This window comes from Papaver somniferum, chromosome 9 (genome assembly GCF_003573695.1).
Source record: "Papaver somniferum cultivar HN1 chromosome 9, ASM357369v1, whole genome shotgun sequence".
NCBI classification, from domain to species: Eukaryota; Viridiplantae; Streptophyta; class Magnoliopsida; order Ranunculales; family Papaveraceae; genus Papaver; species Papaver somniferum.
In genome coordinates this window covers 80,549,208-80,571,437 of record NC_039366.1, presented here as the reverse complement: position 1 = coordinate 80,571,437, position 22,230 = coordinate 80,549,208, and the positions used below count along the sequence as shown (strand labels likewise).

At 34.5% G+C, this 22,230-nt stretch overlaps 2 protein-coding genes across 3 annotated transcripts; one reads left to right on the top strand and one right to left on the bottom strand.

The window, feature by feature from the left end:
* The first annotated feature begins 2,252 nt into the window (after window positions 1-2,252).
* On the top strand, window positions 2,253-15,069 carry LOC113307965 (insulin-degrading enzyme-like 1, peroxisomal). 2 transcript variants are annotated; one of them, XR_003339400.1, is made up of 27 exons: window positions 2,253-2,554; window positions 2,650-2,725; window positions 3,119-3,186; window positions 3,916-4,007; window positions 4,106-4,179; window positions 4,279-4,322; window positions 4,482-4,533; window positions 4,756-4,878; window positions 4,960-5,072; window positions 5,214-5,376; window positions 6,528-6,620; window positions 6,785-6,870; window positions 6,968-7,054; window positions 8,475-8,578; window positions 9,570-9,672; window positions 9,792-9,887; window positions 9,963-10,152; window positions 10,338-10,399; window positions 11,049-11,153; window positions 11,637-11,838; window positions 11,936-12,144; window positions 12,516-12,640; window positions 12,722-12,773; window positions 12,867-12,953; window positions 13,033-13,155; window positions 14,109-14,450; window positions 14,713-15,069. XR_003339400.1 is itself a non-coding variant. In XM_026556432.1 (26 exons), the coding sequence occupies exons 1-26, from the start codon at window positions 2,432-2,434 to the stop codon at window positions 14,361-14,363; spliced, it is 2,907 nt and encodes a 968-aa protein (XP_026412217.1). In that variant the 5' UTR covers window positions 2,253-2,431; the 3' UTR covers window positions 14,364-14,674. The 2 variants fall into 2 exon arrangements, 1 of the variants encoding a protein (XP_026412217.1); XM_026556432.1 differs by lacking the exon at window positions 14,713-15,069 and having other exon boundaries at window positions 14,109-14,674.
* Window positions 15,070-15,580: 511 nt separating this feature from the next.
* Window positions 15,581-19,689, bottom strand: LOC113307966 (polyamine oxidase 1-like). Its single transcript, XM_026556433.1, has 10 exons — window positions 19,619-19,689; window positions 19,281-19,530; window positions 19,066-19,188; window positions 18,907-18,968; window positions 18,637-18,791; window positions 18,136-18,282; window positions 16,998-17,147; window positions 16,212-16,466; window positions 16,008-16,089; window positions 15,581-15,892 (listed from the first exon to the last, which is right to left on the bottom strand). The coding sequence occupies exons 1-10, from the start codon at window positions 19,668-19,670 to the stop codon at window positions 15,648-15,650; spliced, it is 1,521 nt and encodes a 506-aa protein (XP_026412218.1). The 5' UTR covers window positions 19,671-19,689; the 3' UTR covers window positions 15,581-15,647.
* Between the last annotated feature and the right edge of the window lie 2,541 nt (window positions 19,690-22,230).

Below are 22,230 nucleotides of genomic sequence, written 5' to 3'. Positions count from 1 at the left end.
CAGATAGACTGATTCTAGTTGGATCCCAGCCGATCAAGGTTTGTGCACACAATTCACAAGATACGGAAATTAATAAGAAATCTTATTCGTCTTGAAATCTTATTTTATCTTCAAAACCTGCACAACACCACTTGAATCTCTTGTGATCAATCACTCAAAAAACGGAGTATGTTAACGATGGATTATCACAAGATGTACTTAGATCTAACAATAGTTCCAAAGATCCCGTCGATACTTAGATCTAGTTTGAGTGAATCTTATATCAGAAGGGAAGGTTCTCAAGCATAAACAAACTAGGTGCAATCAAAATTTCAAGAACCGTTAGTCAATCAAATCAAATCGAAAACTAATAACACTGCAATTATCTAGTTTCCCACCAACAGTACTCGTAGAGCTTCTTGATCCCACAGAAGTCTTTAAACGAGCGGTCGTAAGAGATTTCACCTAATTAAGATACTTTCCTCTCCGAATAGACGACTCCACCAGAAACAACAAGAAATGAATTTGCCTGGCTCTTAGGATAGTTTGCTATAAATGAAAACTTAGGTATTTATAGACCAAGGATGTTTGGACACCAAAGAATTTCCAATACCGAAAATATTCTCAAGATATGCAATGAATGGAAAAAATTCGGTTTTCCTAATTCTAAGAAATGCTTGTCCAAAATTTCCGAAATCTCTCGATAGAAAATTTCCAATTAGTAAATGCACATTACTAATTTTTATTTTCTAGAGCTATTTAATGCATATAAAATCAATAACCTTAATTAAAAGATTCTTAATTTATTTCGGCACAGGATTACCTTGAGTACCAATGAATATCTTTGAACAATAAATGATAAGAGTTACTGCTCGTGTTCAAAGTATGTTGACATCTTTTCACCGCAAATCCTTATTTCATATTTACATGGATTTGCATTCGTGGAATCAGTTGTACCACACTTCCAAACAAGTTTAGAATTGGTTTGCATGTATTCCAAGACTACTATGTGATTGGTTATACCATGTCACAATGGTTAGTTGTGATCGGTCCTTCCAAGTCACATACATGGGTTCGGATCGGTTATACCAATCACTAGGATTTGTTATACCTAAATATGGTACCTACATGTGATCGGTCACACCAGTTACCAGGATCGGTCACACTAATTACAAGGATCCATCATACCATCACATAGTGATTACTTAGGATCGGTTACACCAATACCAGGACCGATCATACCAATCATAAGTCTAGGCATTGTGATCGGTTATACCAAGATACATAACCTGAGTTAAGATTGGTTCTACCAATTCACTTACCCATTTTAATCCCCGTTTGGATTGTTTTTTTTTAACCAAAAACACTTTGTAACAAACTTTTACCAAAAATTGTGTTTGGTAAATTTTTTTCAAAGTGCTTTTGGAGAGAAGCACTTTCGTTTTAGGTCTGCTTTTAAAAGCTACTCAACACTAGCTTTTAAAAGATGGAAAAGCAGAAGCTGTGGACCCACATAATTCGATTTAATTGATTCTCTATTTTAACCTTGTTAATTTATTCTAAAGACAAGTTTTACCCTCAAATATTGTACATTTAACATTATATTTCTAACTTTATTTTATTTCTCTATTTTTCCATATTCTATTTAAAATAAAAGTAGTAAAAAATTTAATAAATATTAAAATAAGAACATTTTCTAAGCAAACCATAATCATAAAATTCTTTATTAAGTAATTAAATAATTAAAAAAAGTAAATAAAATAATAAAACAAATATTAGTTATATTTTCTTAAATATATTAAAATTAGAAATATAATTTATTATAATAAAATTGTATTTAAAACTAATTTTTGAAATATGTCTATTTTCGTCATTAACTGCATAACCAACACTTTTAAATACCAGTTTACCAAACAGAATTTACAGTTTGTTAATTGCACAGTGCTTTTTAAATTATAGTTTACCAAACGTCACGCCAATTTATTTTCACAGCACAACACAACAACGCACAACACAGCACAACACAACACAGCACAACAGAAAAACGCTTTTCTAAAATTCACATCAATACAAAACTAGGCTTTAACTTATGAATATCTACCTACTTATAGAAATTAAAAAGCAACTTATTAAATTGCATCCAAAGGCAGCAAAAAGTTTCCGAAAGTAGGCAAGTCCATACACATTTGGATTCGTTAACGAAAGTCCCATCTCTTATCTCGCAATCTCAATAAATTTCCATATCCCATGTCACACGTGTAATATCGAAGGCCTTACTGTTTTAGGTTTCTCGACTTCTCGTATTTTAAGAAAACCCCAAAAAGAGATGCAAAATCTAATTCAGTTTATGCATAAATAAATAAATAAATTGACGTCGTTCTTGAAAGAGTCGAAGCAACGCAAAGCACAGGTGAGAGAGAAAAAAACTTAAAACCAGAAGAAGTAGAAAAGAATGGCGGTTGGAATTACAGATGGAGCAATTACTAAGCCTCATACAGACAACAGGGAGTACCGAAGAATCGTTCTCCCTAACTCTCTCGAAGTTCTTCTCATTAGTGATCCTGAAACTGATAAGGTTTTCTTTTTTCCCTCTTTCTAAATCGATTTCTCAAGTTCCCAATCTTATGATTCATAAAATTAATTTTTGATTGCTTCTGTAAAATATTTCAGTGTGCTGCATCTATGTCTGTTGGTGTGGGTTACTTTAGTGATCCTGAAGGTCTTGAAGGGCTTGCCCACTTTCTAGGTAAGTTCCTGAATTGAAAATCGCTTGCTATTTTTATGTATTTCCATATTAGGTGTCGTTTGCTTAAGTTTTTCAGTTAAGGTGGATTTTAAGTAAAAAATAGAGTAAAAGATGTCAAATTGAATTCGGAATTTCAAATTATGTAGATATAAAATATGATTGCTAATTTGCACCTTTTGTATGAATTTGTAACCTCGGGGATTCACCTTTTTGTTTATTTCTCCGTGTAATGATCCTAATAGATGAAGATACATTAATTAATTGTGGAAAGTTTTGTCTTAGTTACATGTACCAAGTAGTATGGCAAAGTATTAGGCATCAATGCCCGTATAGCCGATAATTCTTTTCATTTACCTATTTTCTGTTTCTTATTTGTGGTGAAATGTTTTGCAGAGCATATGCTGTTTTATGCAAGCGAAAAATATCCAGTGGAAGACAGTTATTCAAAGTATATTACGGAGGTATTTTAAAGAGATTACATGCTTTCAGTTTTTCCTTCTTTAATATTTTTTTTGTCTAGATGGGATTATCTTCGTGTGCACCTACTAGGTACCGGGGTTTTTCTGCATTTGTTGTTTCCTCGTTAACAAAAAAGGGGCTGTTGAGCATCTTATCTTGTTTACCATAATTCAGGACTGGTCGTATCCTTATCATATGTAAACAAAATGACTTCAATCGGCATACTTTGGAATATTTTAAGATTTACTGCACTTTAAAAATGAGTTCGACTTGCCATAACTATATCCTATTTGTATTAGAAATATATTGCGTGCTTCCGTTTGTGAATTGTTATTTTGCTGTTCTATCCAATTTGCGTAAAACGATCCACCATGTAGGTATTACTCCGTTTAACAATTGGTCTCATCACTTGTTCGTAAAGGCAACTGATGAAAAAGACTATTTACCAGTTGTTAGATCATGGATCTTGTTTGAAACTTAATAATGATAGTCTCTATGATGCTTTCTGTAATTTGATGAATAAGGTTTCACGATACTCACTAGTGGTTTGTACTTAATACTACATCACATATAAAAGGATGCCCATAGCATCCGAAAGAGAAATATTTTTTTTCTGAAAATCTAATAAAATTATTTTTGTGTGTATTATGCTAAATTTCCAGGAACTCTGGGTATTAAAGGTAATTTATTATTTCAATCTTTTAACGATGTGATATCTCTGTGATGATCAGCATGGAGGCTCTACGAATGCTTACACATCCACCGAGCATACTAACTACTTTTTTGATGTCAATACAGACTCTTTTGAAGAAGCTCTTGATAGGTACCATTCTGTTAACTTTTCCTGGCAATTGCCATTCCCACCCCTCTTCTATCTACTTACATTTTCTGAGACTGAACATTGTATTTCTGTTTGATTAGGTTCTCTCAGTTCTTTATTAAACCTTTGATGTCTGCTGATGCTACCACAAGGGAAATAAAAGCAGTGGATTCTGGTGAGTTACGTTTTGCGAAAGAATGCATGCAGTGCGATGTTTTCGTGTTATTTTGAATATGTTCAAGCGGTAACAGTTCTCTTTTTTCCTCTAATCCAGAAAATCAGAAGAATTTATTGTCAGACGCATGGAGAATGACTCAGGTATTAAGAACTATGATGACTGATGACTGCCTACTGGTTGCAATCGCTTTGATATGAATCATTTATTCTATTGTAGTTTTCGGTTCTATCAGACTAGCACTGTTACTGAGGCAAAACATACTCCCTTACTGCTTCTTCTGTATGTATTTGGTTTTTCAGCTTCAGCAGCATCTATCTACAGAAGGTCACCCGTATCATAAATTTGGTACAGGTAAGCATTTACAATCCCCAACTAGTGGAGTTTATTTCATTTTAAATGTCATGGATCGGTGAAGGCATGCAGTCTTTCAATTGTTATTGTTCTGTTTTCCCAAGAGGTTGAGGTTCACTTGTAGACAAAATGATACATTACTTTCTTTTTATTGTCCTTGATGTTAGTTCTGGTAGTCATCGTTTATCCTATTATTTATGCAATAGTATGTTACAACTGTAGGGAATTGGGATACATTAGAGGTTCGTCCGAAACAAAAAGGACTGGATACAAGAAATGAGCTTATTAAATTCTACGAAGAACACTATTCTTCTAACATCATGCGTTTGGTCATATATGGAAAAAGTAAGTTGTACTTCATAACCATTTGATATTAATGGTAGTAACCTTTTTTGTTACCACTTATAAAGCATGAATGATTAACAGAGAATCTTGATGACCTACAAAGTCTGGTGGATCAGAAATTCAAAGAAATTCGCAATACTGATAAAAATTGTTTCCATTTTTCGGGTCAGCCTTGTAAGGCTGAACATCTTCAGGTACTTATGAACGTTAACTACACAACTCTACTCCCATTTCAAACGCTTGTGTATGTTGATGAGCATTTGTCATGGTTGTGCAATTCAAGTTTAAAAACACTACTTCTTATTGCTTTTCTTCTCTACCTTTGTCTTTTTCAGATTCTTGTTAAAGCTATCCCCATAAAGCAAGGTCACAAATTAAAAATTGTGTGGCCTATCACTCCAAGCATCCTCCATTATAAAGAAGCCCCATGTAGGTATCTGGGTCACCTGATTGGCCATGAAGGAGAAGGATCTTTGTTTTGCATCTTGAAAACGCTAGGTGAGATTCTGTGTAACTCGTAAATATTTGATGTTTAAACTATTCCTCAGGGTTTTAGTTACCTGGTTGAATGCTCCCAGTCTGCTATAGAAATTCATGGCTTAGGTAGCAACTACTCATTTTTGTACTCATAATATATCTTTAGTCCTTCGTAGTTTTCTCTTCTTTTTCCACTACAGAGTTGTGGTTCAGGCTGACACCAGAATAGATCTAGTCGAGTTGGGTTGTCTGCCTTATACCCTTTAGTTGTTTGATAGTATGACTTGTAGCTGATTGGATCCTTAGGTCATGCCGGAACTTCCAGATCTGTGAGATTTTGCTAATTCCAAAAACTTGAGTACTAAGTTGTTGCCTAACTTTTTAATTACTCATGGTGTTCAGAGATTATTGAAGTTGAACCATAAATGAAGTGAGATATGTTAATATAAAACCATAAATCTATCAGTCTTTTTCCATCTTCTCCTTGTATCACGATTCTTCTTTCTTTGCTTGATTGTGCCAATCTTCTCCTCTAACCACACCTATCTTTTTGGCTCCAATACTGTGTTATTGATGCTGCCATTATCTGCGCACAGTTTCATTCTTTGCTAAAGCCTTGGTCAGATTATTGGGTAGGATTGTTTTTCATTCGTGATGCAGATATAACGTTGAGAATGATTTTAATCTTCATCTCTTTGGTCTTTAGATATGTTGATTGTTTGATGCATCCTCCCTTGATACCTTCAAGCTGAAACCTCATTTTGTGTAACAAGTAGGTTTTTACATAGTAGTTTTTACATTGATAGTTCTGTCAATTGATGATTGCTACATTAAAATAAGAATTATTATGAGTTATTTATAGTATTTTTTAACATAAGGGTTATTGTTTGACATTTTTGTGGATAATTTCTATGGCATCTTTTCTTCTGTTACTCTTTTTTTCCAAGCATCTTTGTACCTACAAATACAGAGAGCTAATACGTGTTTAGTAACATCTAGTCTAAAACTATTGACCAAATTTATTCATTTTTATATTTCTGTTACTATGTGTTTTGAATTGTAGTTTATATTTCTAATTTCTTTTATTTCCTTCATATAATAGGTTACTGACTATTTATAGACTCTGTATGATCTGGTTAATCTTTTTCTTTTTCTTTTATCCAAACATGTAGGTTGGGCAACGGGTTTGTCCGCGGGTGAAGATGATTCGAGTAACGATTATGCGTTCTTTAAAGTAAACATTGATCTTACTGATTCTGGCAATGGTTAGTGCCTTCACTTATGTTTCTGCATTAAGTCCTCATGATCACAGCTTTTACAAACTTTTTCTTGGTTTTGTAATTCACTATGAGTAGAAGAATCTAGAAAAAATAAAAATAATCATATCTAAATTTAGACTCTGATATCGCTTTTGTGAACTGAATGACAGAGCATATGGAAGATATTGTTGGATTGTTGTTCAAATATGTTATCCTTTTACAACAATCTGGTGTTAGTAAATGGATTTTTGATGAGGTATATGAATTTGAAAACCATGTTAACTTATATTATCTGTTATTCTCATTGGTATTCTCACATTATAACTGATAAGATAATGTAATTTGGTGTTAAGCTCTCTGCCTTCTGTGAGACTGTGTTCCGTTATCAAGATAAAACTCGTCCTATCAATTATGTGGCAAAAGTTTCATCAAACATGCAGGTAAGTCATCATAAGCATACTTATATTATTGTTCATTCTCTTCTGTCTTTCTATTCATCGGCTTCATTTGTGTGTGCAAATCTATTTACTTTATTTTGAACTTGTTCCGCCATTACTTCCTAGCCTGGCCTTTTGTGTGTTCCATTTGGCTCCTCTTGCTGTTTGTACCTGTCTAAAAGAAGAAATTTGATTTTCTTTATAGAAGCATAAATTAATAGCTTGGAATCTGCTTGTAATATATATATTGGTATATTATAAATATAGAAGTTGGATAACATTCAGTGTTCGTTCTGGGTCCGTGTTAATCATTTATTTGATAAATCCATAACTATTATATCACCGAAGTAAGATCTTGGTGACTCATGAACTAACAATTGGTTTTGTAACATCTTAGACGTGCTAACTAAGAATTGCGCAAGCGATAATGATGTCTAGAGTAAGAACATTGACAAAAGGTCCATTAATTAAAACAAGCTTCTATGTTGAACAACTAATGACTATGTGAAACTCTGACATGCTATTATGTATTGTCCCTCTTCCAAAGGACCTCTTTTAACTCTAGTTGATGATTTTACTGGATAGAGTGATGTTGTTTAACCTCATAATGTTACCAACATACTCCCTCCGTCCCAAATTAGATGAGCTAGTTGGTTTTAAATTTTGTCCCAAAATAGGTGAGCTATTTCACTAATCAAGGGGGTATTTCTAAAACTACCCTTTTAATTGATTATTGTTACCATAAGAAATATGTATAATTTGATAGCCATGTTTATATTCGTTGCGTAGGTGCTTTAAAATGCTTTTCAACGGTATAAACTTTACGAAAAACCCTGGTTACTAGTTATTATCCATAAGGGTATATTGTAAAAAATACTTAAATATACTCCCCTTTCCTCCTTGCCTTAAAAATTGTGCAAACTACAACTAGCTCATCTAATTTGGGACGGAGGGAGTAATTCGTTGATTAGCTCTTCTTTTTTCTTTCGCTTAAGTTTTGTTTTCTTCCAGATATTTCCAATTTAATTTAAACATGGGCTCGAGCTACAAAGATGACGACATCTCTAGTTTTATCCCAAATTAATTTTTGTTGTTTTAGTATTTACATATTTTGGTTTGAACTTAATTCTACCTTCATGTCATTTATTATATTGTTTTTATGGTTCACTTTACACATGTGTTGCTCTCGTTCTGATATCTTTTGGTTCACTTAAGATTCATCTTTTTTCTTAAATCATGTTTACTAGCAGTGACAAACTCAGGTATTGTAACCCCATTAACCCTCATTCTCTGCATCTTTTGTACTGTAAATACCCCCTCCATACATAGAAGTCCATGTGTTAGAGTATGCATGTGATTTGGTTTACCACTTAACGTAAGTAAATAGATCCTTATGATGGTTTCACCAAATATGTTTTTTCAGCTATATCCCGCAAAAGACTGGCTAGTAGGTTCTTCATTGCCTTCTAACTTCAGCTCAAGCATTATACAGATGATACTTGATGAGCTAACTCCAGCAAATGTAAGGTAAGTGGTCACTAATGTTCCAATCACCTTTTAATTACGTAGTTTTTCTCATATTGCTGTTAATTTTTACTGACACTTGATATCTTGATTTGATCAATATACTTGAAACGATAGCCGAACATTCCTGTAACTGAAATTACTCTACTGACACAACAAGCAATGTTTTCAGTAGGGTAACTAATTTGTTTGGGTCACATCACGTGGTATAAATCCTCAAATTCTACATCTCCAATAAATCTTTAACTGCACCAGCTTACCCAACTGGGTTGCCTTGGGAAAGAAGTTCTGACCCATAAGACATAACCACCGTGATGGGCCCTACCAGAGTCCATCTCTGTATTTCTTATTTTCCCTTGGATTCGTTTCATCACCTTCATCAACGCAGCTGACTAGCCAATATAGCAAGGGAATTATTAGGGTCAAACTAGTTGTAAGCTGCTCCTGATAACCATAATGCAGGAACTCTAACCTTAAATAAACAGGAGAAAAAGGAAACAAACTTTTTTTTTTCATTATTAACTAGTATCCAGACCATCTTAAATGCCTGAAATCATGGCAAAAGGTCCTATGCAACACATACAACTCCTAAGTTTGCCGGTTGACAGATACACTAATGTAATAAATTCTTTTCTTTTTATTGGACTTAGTGGTTTATATACCCCTAACAAGAGCACACACAGAAAGCAAGCATCAATCTGACCACACAGAATTGACTAATTTAGCTACAAGAAGCCTACCACATGTTAACTACTTCGTTTGAAGTGTCCAAGCTGATTTATCATAATCATGCCCTGCATCAGTTACTGCCATATGGGTTTCTAGGATTTTTTTATCTTTTGGTACTTCTGCAATCTCTTTTTCTTTTTTTTAATCGGAAAATTTTCAGTTTCTTACTATTGATCTCTTTTGCTACTCCTTGTTTGCCTTTGCACTGACATATTTTGCTGGTCCCATTTTTAGTTAAGATTAACAGTGATTTGCTTCTTGACAGAATATTTTGGGAATCAAAAATTTTTGAAGGACAAACAGACAAGGTTGAGCCTTGGTATGGAACTGGCTATTCCCTCGAGAATATTAATAGTTCAGCGATACAGGTGAGTTGCTGGATGTTATCTGTATCTTTATAGTGCAGGACGCTTTTCTTACTTTTTTCATTATCCATTTTCCGCCTAGCACATTCTGAAACTGTCCTTTATATCTGTATCTTCTGTAGCAATGGATTTCTGCAGCTCCCAATCAAAACCTACATCTTCCAGCACCTAATGTGTTCATCCCAACTGATTTATCAATTAAGGATTTGACGGAAAAGGTTGGATCTATCACCACTCTATTATGTGTTTTTCCCTATCCTCATTTTACTAACTTGTGACTGGCTTTACTTCAGGTTAAATTTCCAGTTTTGTTAAGGAAATCATCATATTCCAGGTTATGGTATAAGCCTGATACCATGTTTTTCACTCCCAAGGCTTATGTTAAGATAGATTTCAATTGTCCATATACAAGCCACACCCCAGAAGCTGTGGTTCTTACTGATGTTTTCACACGATTAGTAATGGACTACTTGAACGAATATGGTGAGCTATATTCTGAATTAGTTTTATATTGGGCAAAAACAGCTTCCTTGAGACAGTGGGGGGCTCGTCTTTTAAAATTTGTCTTTACAGTTTAGATCTTCATCTGCCAATGCTAATGTAGTTCTCCCGTGACTCTTTTTAACTCAAGGAGAACTAACTTACATTTTTTTTTTTGTGTTTTTCAGCTTATGATGCTCAGGTTGCTGGTGTATACTATGGGATAAACAGCACTGATACTGGGTTTCAGGTTAAGCATCAATCTTTAACACAGTTTTGTGTTTTTAAATCACACAAGAAAATGTCTTTCACTGTAATGGACAATTTGCTAGTCAAGTCAACTTCTTATTTGCCATCTTTTTGGTTTAGCCTTCTATTATGAATATTTCACGATGATAAGACGAGAGTTTATCCCAACATAAGATAGAACCTAGTAATGGACAGTTAGCCCTCTTTAACCCCTTAAGGAAGATGGGTGACAAATTTAGTTTGAAAGATAATTAACTCCGTTTATAATATGATCTACTTTTATGGGACAATACTCTCAAGGTTAAAACTGATTTAACTGATCTCTTAATATGTCACTGGTAATATTACATGTTGCCACTGGTAATATTACATGTTGCCCTAGCAACTCCAGCTTCATTTTCTTCATGTGCACTAGCCCATCTCAAACATACAACCACTCCTTGAGCAAACTATTCCCAATCATGTATTATAGTCGGCCTGGGCTACCGGAGCCTAGTTAAACTTGAATATAGTGATGTTGTGCTTCTCTGTTAAAATGTCAATTGGTTTGAGCTGGATGCTCACAAATTTGACATTGCTTACCAGCATTTTAAAATTTAACTTATTAAGTAATAACTTATTTTTGTCCTGACATATTGGTTGCTGGCCAGGTTATTGTGACTGGTTATAATCACAAAATGAGGATCTTAGTGGACAAAATAATTGAGCAGATACAGGAGTTCAAAGTAAAGCCGGAAAGATTTGCTGTAATTAAGGTAAACAGTTAAACTAGCATCATTCTTTATATGCGTAATTGATGTAATCCATATTTCCAGATGAGCACCTACGTCAGAGTCAGCAAGAAGAACTTGTTTTCTAATGAACCAGACGAATCCCGTGGGAAGTAATAGTGCATAATGTAAATATCGTAAATGATGGTTTACTGATTTAACTGATGACTACTACTATATGATCTAAACTGGGTTAATAACTCAGGCCAACCCCCTGAATTGCAACCCCTGATTAGATTCTTCATCCTCTTTTTTTGTCGATCAGGAAACTGTTTTCAAGGAGTACCGTGTATAATGTGAATATCGTAAATGATGGTTTACTGATTTAACTGATGACTACTAACTTCTTAGCCGCATCAGAAATAAAGATCACATAACTATATGATCTAAACTGGGTTGATAACTCAGGCCAACCCCCTGAATTGCAGCCCCTGATTAGATTCTTTATCCTCTTTTTTTGTCGATCAGGAAACTGTTTTAAAGGAGTACCAAAATTACAAGTTTCAGCAGCCGTATCAGCAAGCTATGTATTACTGTTCATTGATTTTGGCGGATGCATCGTGGCCTTGGACCGAACAGCTAGAAGTTATTCCTCATCTAGAAGCTGATGATCTTGCCAAGTTCTCAACTATGCTTCTCTCGAAAGCCTTTGTAGAGTGTTATGCAGCAGGTTCACATATTTATCTTGATTCAGCATTATTGATCAGATATTACAAATCTGACATCTTGACATAATATATTATATACACTTTTCCGTTTGACATTAGGGAACATTGAACCAAAGGAAGCAGAGGAAATGGTCATCCATATTGAAGACATCTTTTTCAAGGGTCTCCAACCCATAGCAAGACCTCTTTTCCCTTCCGAGCATTTGACAAATCGAATCGTTAAGCTTGAAAGTGGAATTAGTCACTTCTACCCGGCGGAAGTTTTAAACCCAAGTGATGAGAATTCTGCCTTGGTCCACTATATTCAGGTAAAATTTGCATTTGCATTTGTATTATTATTATTTTACCCCCACCTTTACGTTTTGACGAAGAATTTCATAGTTGCTCTAAATATCTGATGGGTCAGTTGTTGACTTGCTGTATTTTCCGCTCATATGTGTATGACCACTCCGATCTATTTACTGTTCGTTATCTTTATAATTATGATTAGGAATGTAACTCTATATAAGATAAAGATCAGTACAAGTACTTGAAGAATGTGTGATTTTGATGGTTTGAAACAACTGTTTCATGGTGTATTCAAGTAACAAGTGTTACATTGAATAATATTTTATGTCAATATGTACAATGTACCTTTTTGTATGATGTCAGACCTAATTTGATTTGTGGCTTGTTGCAGGTTCACCAGGATAGTACGATGTTGAATGTGAAACTTCAGCTTTTTGCTCTTATTGCAAAGCAACCAGTGTTCCACCAGCTTCGCTCAGTTGAGCAACTTGGATACATAACAGTGCTTATGCAGAGGTTTGTCAAGGGCTTTTCTGTCTTTAATTTTCTCCCATGCATTATTTCACTTATGTTTTAATATTCTTTACATGCATGTAGGAATGATTCTGGCATCCGAGGACTGCAATTTATTGTTCAATCAACAGCGAAGGTACTTAAAACTCACCATATGGTGCTGCTTCTTGGAATATGCTTTAAGTGCTTCTGTGTCTGAAAAAGGAACTTATTTTGTTGAGCTTGGCAGGATCCTGGGCAGATTGATTTGAGAGTTGAATCATTCCTCAAGGAGTTTGAGAGTAAACTTTATGAGATGCCTGCTGATGAATTCATGGTAAGAGTAATGCTGATGAAAACTGAAACCTTTGGAGTTAAACGCGTATTTCTTAATGTACTGATTGATTTTGTTACAGAGTAATGTAAATGCACTGATTGATATGAAGCTTGAAAAGCACAAAAATTTAAGCGAAGAAACTTCATTCTTTTGGAGAGAGATTTTTGATGGCACTCTAAAATTTGACAGGAGAGAGATCGAGGTAAGACTTTTCCTTCTCTTATTGGTGAACTGACATGCAAATAACTAGAGGAGAAGTCGGTGTGAAACCATTCTATAAAAAACGATGATTGCGCTTTTAGGTCTCCAGATATGTTTGGTTACAGTGTTACTGGAATTAATTGCTTACAATAATTTATACAATCCAAAAAACAACCCAAAACCTGTTCAGTCTATTCTGATATTGTTTATGCTGCTGGCACGTATGTTTTGTAGTAGTTTCCAGCTAGTACCAATCATGTTGTTTTAGATCGAAAATCTCAAATGTTTATTTGAAGTAAATTTCATTCCTTATCTTCCTGAGATCATAAACTTTTCAGATGTTTAGTTGAAGCAAATTCATTCTTTTTCTTGCTGAAGCAAAGGTATTTTTGCTTTGATTCCAGAAACCCGTCATGTGGGAAAGTCTTTTCAATAGTAAGCTGAGCTTTGTATTTTGTGAAAACTTGAATGCAATTGATAAAATTAGATTGCCTTTATGCTGATCAACGGATACATGCAATTGGGAATTTTCAAACGTTACCTTCTGATTAGTATCTAGTCTACAAACTAGATCAATATCCTGCTATACTACTACTACTGCAACTAAGCCTTTAGTCCCAAACATGTTGGGGTAAGCTAGAATTGGAAACCAAATTCATAAACCATGTCCGTTGATTTCATAAAACTAAGGCATTTTCCACATCTGATATATAAAGTATTGACGCTTCGAACTTCAGTATAATTTACTCAAACATATGGTTCTGCTATTGCATTTGCATGATGTAATCTTGGAGAACTCAAGCTTGATTTTATATCTTCTAATGTCAAACCACTATTATGTTGTACACCTTTCCAAGTTCCAAAAATGCATTTTGGTCAGGAAGGGTATACTCTATGACGTGTGTTCGATTCATATGCTAGCATGCTAAACGTTTCCTGATTTTAATGAATCAGATTGCAGCATTGAAGAACTTAAGGCAGCAAGAGTTGATAGATTTTTTTGATGAATACATTAAAGTGGGTGCACCGGCGAAAAAGACGCTATCGGTACAAGTATATGGGGGTTCACATTCCAGCAATTACGAAGCGTCTACTAAAGAAATATCCTCGCATCCTCAATCTGTCTTAATCGAGGATATATTCAGCTTCAGGAGGTCACAGCCTCTATATGGTTCCTTTAAGGGAGGCAGTGGTCTTATGAAATTATAGGTGGTCTGAACCTGCTGTCTTTGGGGATGATAGCACATGCCGGGAAGTTACTGGGGCAGTACAAAATGGATATCAACAGATGATATAGTGAGTGGTTGTTCTCCTTTTCATTTGTTCTTTCTTATACGTAATTTTTATTTTTCTCAATTTGCATTAACCAATGGGATTGACACATGCGTTCGCAACGTACTTGATTCATGCGTTCTCTTTATTTTAAATTCTGGCGATACATCTAAGTTGTTTTCCTTATTGCTCAGGAAATGAGATTCTTGGTAAATATTTTGCACAAAATGGAGTTAATTAGTTTTTTATGGTGGCGATGTTGCTACTTCCTAATTCCTTCTTGCAGGGACATTATTGCTACTTTATCACAAATCAGTTTAACTTGAAACGAAGCAGATTTATTCAATGGCTTTTTATGCCTGAAAGGTGTCGGCTGCCGTTCTAATGCATAGAAGACAATGTCGGACTTTGTGACAATTTTATCATGCTTTTTTATATGTTTTCCCTTTTCTTTTGTGCTGCTGTATCTGGCTGAGTTTTTGGATGGGAAGTTCAGGTGAGCATTCACATACCTATTTGCAGGGAAACAACCCCTACTGGCTTCATTATAGCTGGTATTGGAGTATAAGTGAGGACATTTAAAATAAAAATATTAGATTCGTAAAAGCTGTTGGCTTGCTTCACAGCTGTTTGATAAGGCCAAGATTTTTGAAATGCAAAAAAAATTATCTAAAATTTGTAGGTTACAGTACCCGCAAATTTTATCCGAACTCATAGAACACCATGCAGGGCTTTAGGGTCTCATTGTTTCACAATTGTCACCACACCAGCATGCAGAAGATATGTATCTCCATCTCAAATTAAGGCTTTATAACTTCTGCTTCCATGGAAGTAAAACTGGTAGCTCTTACGATTCTTAATTAAGGCTTTGGAATGAAAGAAAAACAGTATCACTATTGCAAACGAATCCCATTAGTGGTGTGGTAAATCATTCTTATAAAATTCCTAATCTTGTTCGTGTTTTCACCTTTTGTATGCTCGTCCAACCATAAATAGCTGGAACCCAAATTATCCTGCATTTCTTAATAGCAGTTTCCTCTTTTCCATTTTTTGCAAGATGAATCAATCTATTACTAGTTGTCATTTTCAACTGCGCGAGTCAGTAAGAGCTGCTCAAGTTGACGCCCCACTTCTTTGTTTTCCTTGTCGTCAGGGAGTCGAGCATAAATGGGATAGTCTTCAGATTTTCTCTATTTCTAAGTGGTGGAACTTGCAGAAAAGTCATTTTATAGCTTCTTGAGTTACAGGTGACGACGTATTATTGTTGAGAAATAGTCGACTAGTAGCAACAGTGCTAATATCATCCCATTTCTGGAAGTCAGATACGGCTCCCGTACTGGTTAAAGTCAATGACTCGGTCAAAGATAGCAAGGGATCTAACAAGAAATTCCTCTGGCTCTCCATATCAATACGATCTTCCTCTACTCTTCTCATTTCATCCAATAATGTCTTGCCTGTTTCAATTCCTGTTTTCATTCAAATATCAAATAATTCCATTAGCACTTGTTTTTTGGCAAAAATCACCTGTCACTTTGCCATATGTTGCTTGAAAGCTGCCAAGCAGACGGACATAAATCTCACCAGATAGGTATCCACCATGGACATAACCATTGAATTTCTCACTCGTGTGTTCTCCGGTGAAGAATATGTGTCCCACCGGAGCCTGGAAGATAGACGCAGCGCATCACAAACCACATTTTGATAAACATAAATAAATAAATTACTGTATATGTAATATATGTACCTTAATGTTAGTATAGATTACTGTATATGTAATATATGTACCTTAATGTGGATGAAGTCTTGATGCTTAGAAAGAATGGGGTAATCGCTATAGCTGCCACGCTGAAACCGATTATTCCACCAACGAGGAACAAATATTTGAGTGGCCGTAGGGATGTCAGATCCGAACATATTCCTAAGTACAGCCATCACCTCGTTCAACGTAGCCATGTCTGATTGTGATTCTACACGTTTCGACTCCTCATTTGTTAATGTTACAACCAGGATGTTCGATCCTGGGTATGCATTTTCCATATGCTGTTTGGTGATCATAATCACGACATTATAGACAATTTTCAACGTGATTTACGTAATTATACAGTAAGTAGGCCTATGTTCTACGGATACATGGATTAGTTTGCAATATACAACTATACAAGTCTCCGGCACATAAAAAATTCTCTCGAGAAAACTGATAATATATTTTACTTACTAGACGTACAATATATAGTATAGAATGCATCGGCAATCGTTTTTTATTAGTAAAAGATGGAGATGATTGACAGATTAAATTATGGTAATTAATATGTGCAAGATATGCCTAAATTATGGTAATATTAATATTGTTGAATATCTGTGTGTAGCCATGTATGCACTCAATAATGTCACTCTGGTAACAAGTTATTAGATTTAGAATTCCAGACTTCCAAGTCAAATTGAAGCGACACATTATCCAGCAGTGTGCACCTGCACTTCTTTTTTTTGCTAGAGATTTTAATTTATTCTGACCTTTTAAACTTCAAACTTACGTGATATGATTCTCAAGTCTGAGTTAACAGATGGACTAACCTGCCAAAACGTATAATATCCGCGCTTCTCGTGTGCGTAAAGGAAAAACTCTTTACCATGTTGACATGACCAGAACTTGTAGGGGAACTTGAGGAATATCTTTGTGTACACTATCACCTCACATTTCATTATCGCTGCTGTTTTCCATTCCTGCATCCATTATTTCCAGCAAACATTAAACAGCCAAGATAAGCACCGAGCAGTGTGATATTTCAAGTTGATATACTTAACTGGAGTATTAAAAACACTTAAACCTTGGATTTTAGTTTTGTTTAACTATCTTGGTATCACGTACGTACAGGAAAATTAGAATCTGGTGGCGTTTTGTGCCAGATTGACAAGCCAGCCATGCATTATTCCGCACGTAAGCATTAGGGTCAACATCGCATCGTATCAGATGTTGAGAACAAGACATAATCAAATCTGGCTAGGTAGACAAATTCCCTTAAATTATGCCTTAGTATTTTGAAAATTATGAGCTTTAGCCGATATTTTAATGGATGAAGCCCTCGTTCATAAACATTGATTAATTGCCTATTAAAAAAACACTATTTTTTTTGTTTATTTTTTCAAAACAACTAGCATCCGCTTGATAAAATGGTTATTTTATTCATTTTTATTTTTAAATACTCCGACCACTAATTAGCGAAGTTTAAATACATGAAATGATGATCAACTCTTGGTAGGAGTATAATCCACATGTGTCTTTCAATTTTATCTTTTATAGAATTAAAAAACGCATAAAATGAAAAATCCACTTTTTACGAGACAGAAGAAGTATTATTTATCTTAGAGTGTGACCAGTATCTTAACGACACAAGTTTGATAATAAGTATATTTTTACCAAATTAAGAAAATGAAAAATCGATGATGCAGCATAAATTTTTTATAGATTCCTGCTATATTCATAAAGGTAGCGTTTGTAGCGTATGCTATTATCTACTTTGACCGGAGAAACTTCTTTTTTTTCTTGAAAAATGATTATTTATGAAATATAACTTGGACAAAGGGAGCATCCGCTTATTTCACTATATTAAAAGAAATATGGATTACTCTTACTTAGGAAGATTTTTCTTTTTTTTTTCTTTTGAAAATGACGGTGTTAATAGATAAATGATCTATAGAGACTACAACTTACCGGTAATGGGGGATGGAAAGTGATGAGATCGCTTTGGAGAACACCAACACTAACAGACAGAATAACATATTGTGCCTTGTAAACACATCCATCTTCAGCTTTCACCGTAGTGCCATTGCTCGAGCCTTGTATTATTTCTCCAACGACCTGCTCTCAACAGAAACGACACAAACACAATTCAAAATAATCCCTTTTAATAAAGTTCGGTAGGGTCGGTAATTTTTTGAAGTGCTTCCAAGAAAAGTACAGTAATTTTTTGAAAAAAAAAGAGTACTAATTTGTACTCATTTAAAAGTAAGCATCCTCCCAAAACTTAAGTTTGGTAAGAAAATATAACACGGATCTCCTAAAATAGCTGTTCATTGATTCATTTATGTTTGACTACCACACACACTCTCTTTCCCCCCTCCCAGCTAAAACGATTCTATGATCAAATAGGAAATTATAGGGAAGAAAAACGCTGTAATGAAGAATCCCGGCAGTTTTAGTTTCGTGATTTACCTTATTCAGTTGAAGTCGATTATCAACAATTTTTCCTTGACAAGTAGAAAGAAAACTTTCTGCCATTTTATAGACCAAGAACTCGTATCCTCTTTCATCAGCTACTAGAAACTCTTCATCTCCATATTCTATATAAGTTGATATTGGTTCCACTTCTGGACCATTCGAATCAAAATAAAAAACCACATTAATTCCGCAGTTTGGTAAAAACTACAAGGGATTATAGCCAAAAAGAAACAAAATCTAACAGTAACTCTGATTTAACCTCACCTGCCATCTCAAAATCATGAAGAACAAAATCTATGGCTAGATCTATTGGTGTCTTTGGTGACCTGAAACAAATAACAACAATCCCTATTCAAACTAATACTGAAAATGTCATTTCATGTTAGAAAATTCTGATCATCGTATTCTTTAATGGAACTTTACGATGGGATTTCGGAAATTGTATTGCCGAGATTTGCTTCCTCCTGATTTTTAAGCTCTTGAATCGCTGAATTAACCGCTTTATCGTACGAGGCAGCAGCTAATTCACTTGGGATTATCTTTCCGCTGAAATGAAATGACCATACACGAGTTAGTATTGATGGCCGTTTTATTTGATCAAAATGCGAATGGAGATATTAAAATGGATGTTATGGAACCTCTGATCATAGATATTGTAGCGGGCGTTACTGTAATCAGAGAAGCAAGTACGAAGAGAAGATTGATTAGCGAGTTCCCAAACTGGATTTGAAGTTTTCCCGCCAACACCAGCAACCCAACCAGCGCCAATCTCTATTGAAATATCTCCGAATTCTTCCTTACGTATTCTTCCGCCGATACGATCGGAAGCCTCTAGAATCACTATGTCAGTTACTCCATTCTCCGCTAATACTTTTGCTGCCGATATACCTAAACGATGATTAGAAATAAAAAAAGAAATTAGTTTCGGAGTGTAATTTGCTTCCCGGAATCTGACACGTAGCTTGTGAATTCTCACCCGAAATACCAGCTCCGACGATTATTACCGAGTGGCAACTAGATGAACCCATTTACAGATATGAATACGAGACAAGGGCAAGAGTGATTATAGAAAGAGGGAACTAGATCTTTTTATATACTTCTTTTTCTGTTGGCTTTTAGGTTTGGGTTGTTTGAACTTCATGATTGGCTAGAAACTGGATTTGATGACTTGAGAATAAACCTATGTAGTGGAGTAGTCAAACGAGCACATAATTTGTCATCCAAAGTTGAGTAAATTCTTTTTGCCTTCAGTACTTCTCTTTATTTCTTTCTTTGCATTCTGTGTGAAGATCATGGAGTCTTTCTTGTCCAATAGACTGAATAATTAGTCATTGATATTACAGACCTTATAGTCAACTAAAGAGAATGTTCCCATGATCATTTGTGAACTAATTGAATATATTGCAGCAGTTTGTTTGCATATGAACATATATTACGACTCGAAGAACAGAAAAGCAAAAAAACATAATGACGATAACATGATCATTTAACTTCCGATCATAATTGAATCTATTGACCTGTCCGCATAGACCTTCTCAATTTCTTTTTTATCCCATACAAGTCCTTTCCAAAATTTTATTCCCACTTGATTTCCTTCGTTAGTTGCATTTTAGGTACGGTGAATTGATGACCAATGAGGCCATAAAAGATTCTATTCACACATCACCCATATATATACGGATGACAAGGCTGACAACAGTCTTTTTTATTGGGTTTCCGGTTTGACATGGCTGCTGATAGGAGGTGTACCATTCCAAAGGTAAAAATGTTACGGTAACGCTTCAACAATAAAATTTTCATGTTTTTTAATGAGTTGGTTGTGGCGAAAATGTCACAACAACACCCCTCGAGATGTGTACTTAACTGGTGATGGTGATGCGATTTCAGGTTTAGCTGATATTTTATGATTTAACACTTCAAATAACTTCAACGTTATAATTTTACCATTATACCTACAAGATCACTCTGATGCCTCAATGAGTTAGAGTTCTATGCAGCTTTTATGAGGAGAAATAGAGAATGTTTATCTTTGAGTTGGAATTTTTCAGTTATTTTTCTTTTTATACACCCTCCATTCCGTTTTACTTGGTGTTCTAGAGCAAGGTTGTGAAATCGTGAATCATGGAGCGAATCGTTTTTCATTTTTGAGACTCGAATCGTATGTTAAAGCGTGAATCGAAGATTCACGGTTGATTACTAAATCATTTATTTTCTTATAAGTAATATTCAATTACCTTGAGTACTTAACAGAGAGAATACATTTTCCCTAGTTTTGATCTTTGTTTCTCTGTATATACTAGTAATAAAGTTCAACAAACATCAACAAAAATCAAGGTGGAACATTGGTTTTTGAAAATGCGTATGGAATTTAGAATTAAGTCAAGAATCGTAGTCATGCGATTTGAATCGATTGTGAGTAAAATGAATCGAATCGTGCGTGAATCGCACGATTTTAAAAACCATGTTCTAGAGGTTTGCACACAACTAAGAAATAACAATACCAGTATTTTTTTTTCCGGATTCACCCATATTAATACTTTCTTAAAAGTTTAAAAAACACCTAGTTTTTAGTAAAGATTAACCAAGATCAGTAAAGAATTAATGAAGATAGAGTATATATCTCCCATGGAGTAGATTTATTATCAATATACTGTGACTTTTCACACATGAGTTTTAATCGGAATACCTTATGATCCTTTGATAAAGCCTACCAATAAGGGTTAAAACTTAATCCCGCTAAATCAAAAAGCCACACAAATCATAAGGGATACCACAATATTAACATCTCATAAACCGGAAGCAATAGCATAAAATATAATCAATCAAAGCAGAGTATGCAAACAGAACTATCAAATAACGAAACAAATATTATAAAATAAAATTGTATTCATTTATAGATAATTGATGGTTTATTCAAATAGACCTTATATAAATTATCGAAATAAATCAAAAAAATTGAATAGTCTATTTCCTGGATCAAGTATTTCAGCATATGACTTAATGCTTAATGGTGTTCTAATTGTTCACTGAGGTTTCTTCAACGGTCAAACTCTTGAGTTTCCTCTTTTCTTTCAATTGATTGAATCGCCTCTTCAAAAGATTCAGGTTCACAATCATCTTCATAAATTTTGACTTAAGTCATTCCTCATTTTTTACAGAAGCTTCTAATTGTTCATGCTCAATTTCAAAATCTCGCTTTAGCATAAACATGAGCTCAAGAGATAGTTGATTTCTCTTATGTTCCCTTGAAAAACAACACTTCATCTCAAATGGGAGATAAGTTTCAAGCTTCTGTAATTGAGAATCGATATCAATAGTATTTTTACTCATCTTGAACCGTAACCTTATTGTGGAGAAAGAAACGATTTTTCAAGATGTTTTCACATATCAAATAAAACTTGATTTCCAAGTTTCGAAGAAACCCCAAAAGGTATTTTATTTGATATTAAAAACCGACGAGAACATGCTCAAATTCGAAAACAAAATCAATGAGGATTTTTCCGAAATATTGACATCAAGAAAATCCGAAGATATCTTATACAGATTTATCATGAACTTTTTTAGTATGGACCGAAATATTACTCCAAA